A 1,478-nucleotide genomic window follows, 5' to 3' on the forward strand; every position below is an offset into this window, starting at 1 on the left:
AACAGGAAGTTCTGTATTGCCTCAGGGGCTCGATGGTTTGCCAGGTATGATAAACAAGGGAAATAACTAAAGAATCCAAGTAGAGATGCAAACAAGTCACAGTCAGTCTCTGAAACCAGGCGAACCTGACCTCCTTCAATCGCAAATATTTCGACCTCTATTTGACACAGACCGGGGTTTTTTTCACAAAAAGAAAAGCAAAGGAACATGCTTTAAGATGATACCAAAAACCCCATGATAGAATATGCCCAAAAATTGACGAGCGCCTGATTCCACAACGTTGTGACAAAAATCATATGGAGTTTACTCTAAACAATACACATCATTCCAGTACTTGTCAACAGCTGACTACATGATGTATGTATTGTGAGTCAACCCCACTGGTTGTTCCATTCTTGTTTACACTAATTTGACTCCTCTGGCGAATGCCGTCACTCTCCTGACTACCTGTAGGGAAACAGAAAACACGACATAAGTATAAGCAAAAGAAATGACTAATCAGAGGCGAAGCTTCTATATATATAATCAAATAATCACGCTGCTTCCCTTCTTAACATCATCGCAGTCAAATTCACAAATAGACGTAGACATCATAAATTAAATGTAAAAAGATGTTCCTAATCACCCATGAACAGAATGCCTAACATTCTAAACGGTTTCATTGCCACATAAATACCCAATACCCTGTTCACCCCTTACGGGCCACTTCATAAGCAGTCACATGCTTTGATTATATAAGCTTAAAGTGAGGCTGGAAGGGTCTATCATAAGAGTAAAAGGGAACTTGAGCATGACACTCAAAACTGTTTCATTGCCACAAATACCATGTTCACCCCTTTCAGGCCACTGTCATAAGCAGTCGCAAGCACTGGTTATGCAAGCGAACTATTAACACTGATCGAGTGATAGATTGTAACCATAGATGTACACTATACGCACTAGATACAGCACGCCCCTCTCTCGCCTTGTTGCGCGACGGCCACATTTGACAGCGGCGTCCGCCATGTTTTTTGTGGCAAGTTGTGTGAAGGAGTTCATGCTAAAGCAATGACTAGGCATGTTTTCTCTCTCTCTCTCTCTCTCTCTCTCTCATACGCGATAGGCGAGGCTTGGATCTTGTTGATTTATTTTTACATGGGCGCCGAGGCGCGCTAGAAAATCTATATCTAAATTACTAAATAGCAATAGTAAAACGTTCTTTCTACAACTAGATCTACACATAAATGTATTATTAAATAGAAAGAAATATAGAGATATAGGCTTTTAAAAAAAGAAGGGAAAAAACACCTTTATTTCTTCCTCGGCACTTAATGCGTGGTTTATTTTTTATTGATATTGACTGAATCAAAGCGTATAGGGCCTATAGAACTTTTAAAAAGAAGTATTAAAAGATGTGGGTGTCATGGGAACCTCCCATAACCACCCCACCCATCTCTCCTCCCGAATCCCAATAGCAACACCCCCCCCCCCCCCCCCCA

At 40.9% G+C, this 1,478-nt stretch overlaps 1 protein-coding gene across 1 annotated transcript in view; it reads right to left on the bottom strand.

Moving 5' to 3' along the window:
- Nucleotides 1-279: 279 nt before the first annotated feature.
- Nucleotides 280-1,478, bottom strand: part of LOC101856052 — a gene marked incomplete in the record, with an annotated part of 27,678 nt that continues 26,479 nt past the window's right edge. The window contains 1 exon segment of the mRNA XM_005108602.3: nucleotides 280-447. Within this exon segment, the coding sequence (XP_005108659.2) occupies nucleotides 400-447 (48 nt within the window).

The sequence above is a fragment of the Aplysia californica genome, unplaced genomic scaffold (assembly GCF_000002075.1).
Source record: "Aplysia californica isolate F4 #8 unplaced genomic scaffold, AplCal3.0 scaffold00703, whole genome shotgun sequence".
Taxonomy (NCBI): Eukaryota; Metazoa; Mollusca; class Gastropoda; order Aplysiida; family Aplysiidae; genus Aplysia; species Aplysia californica.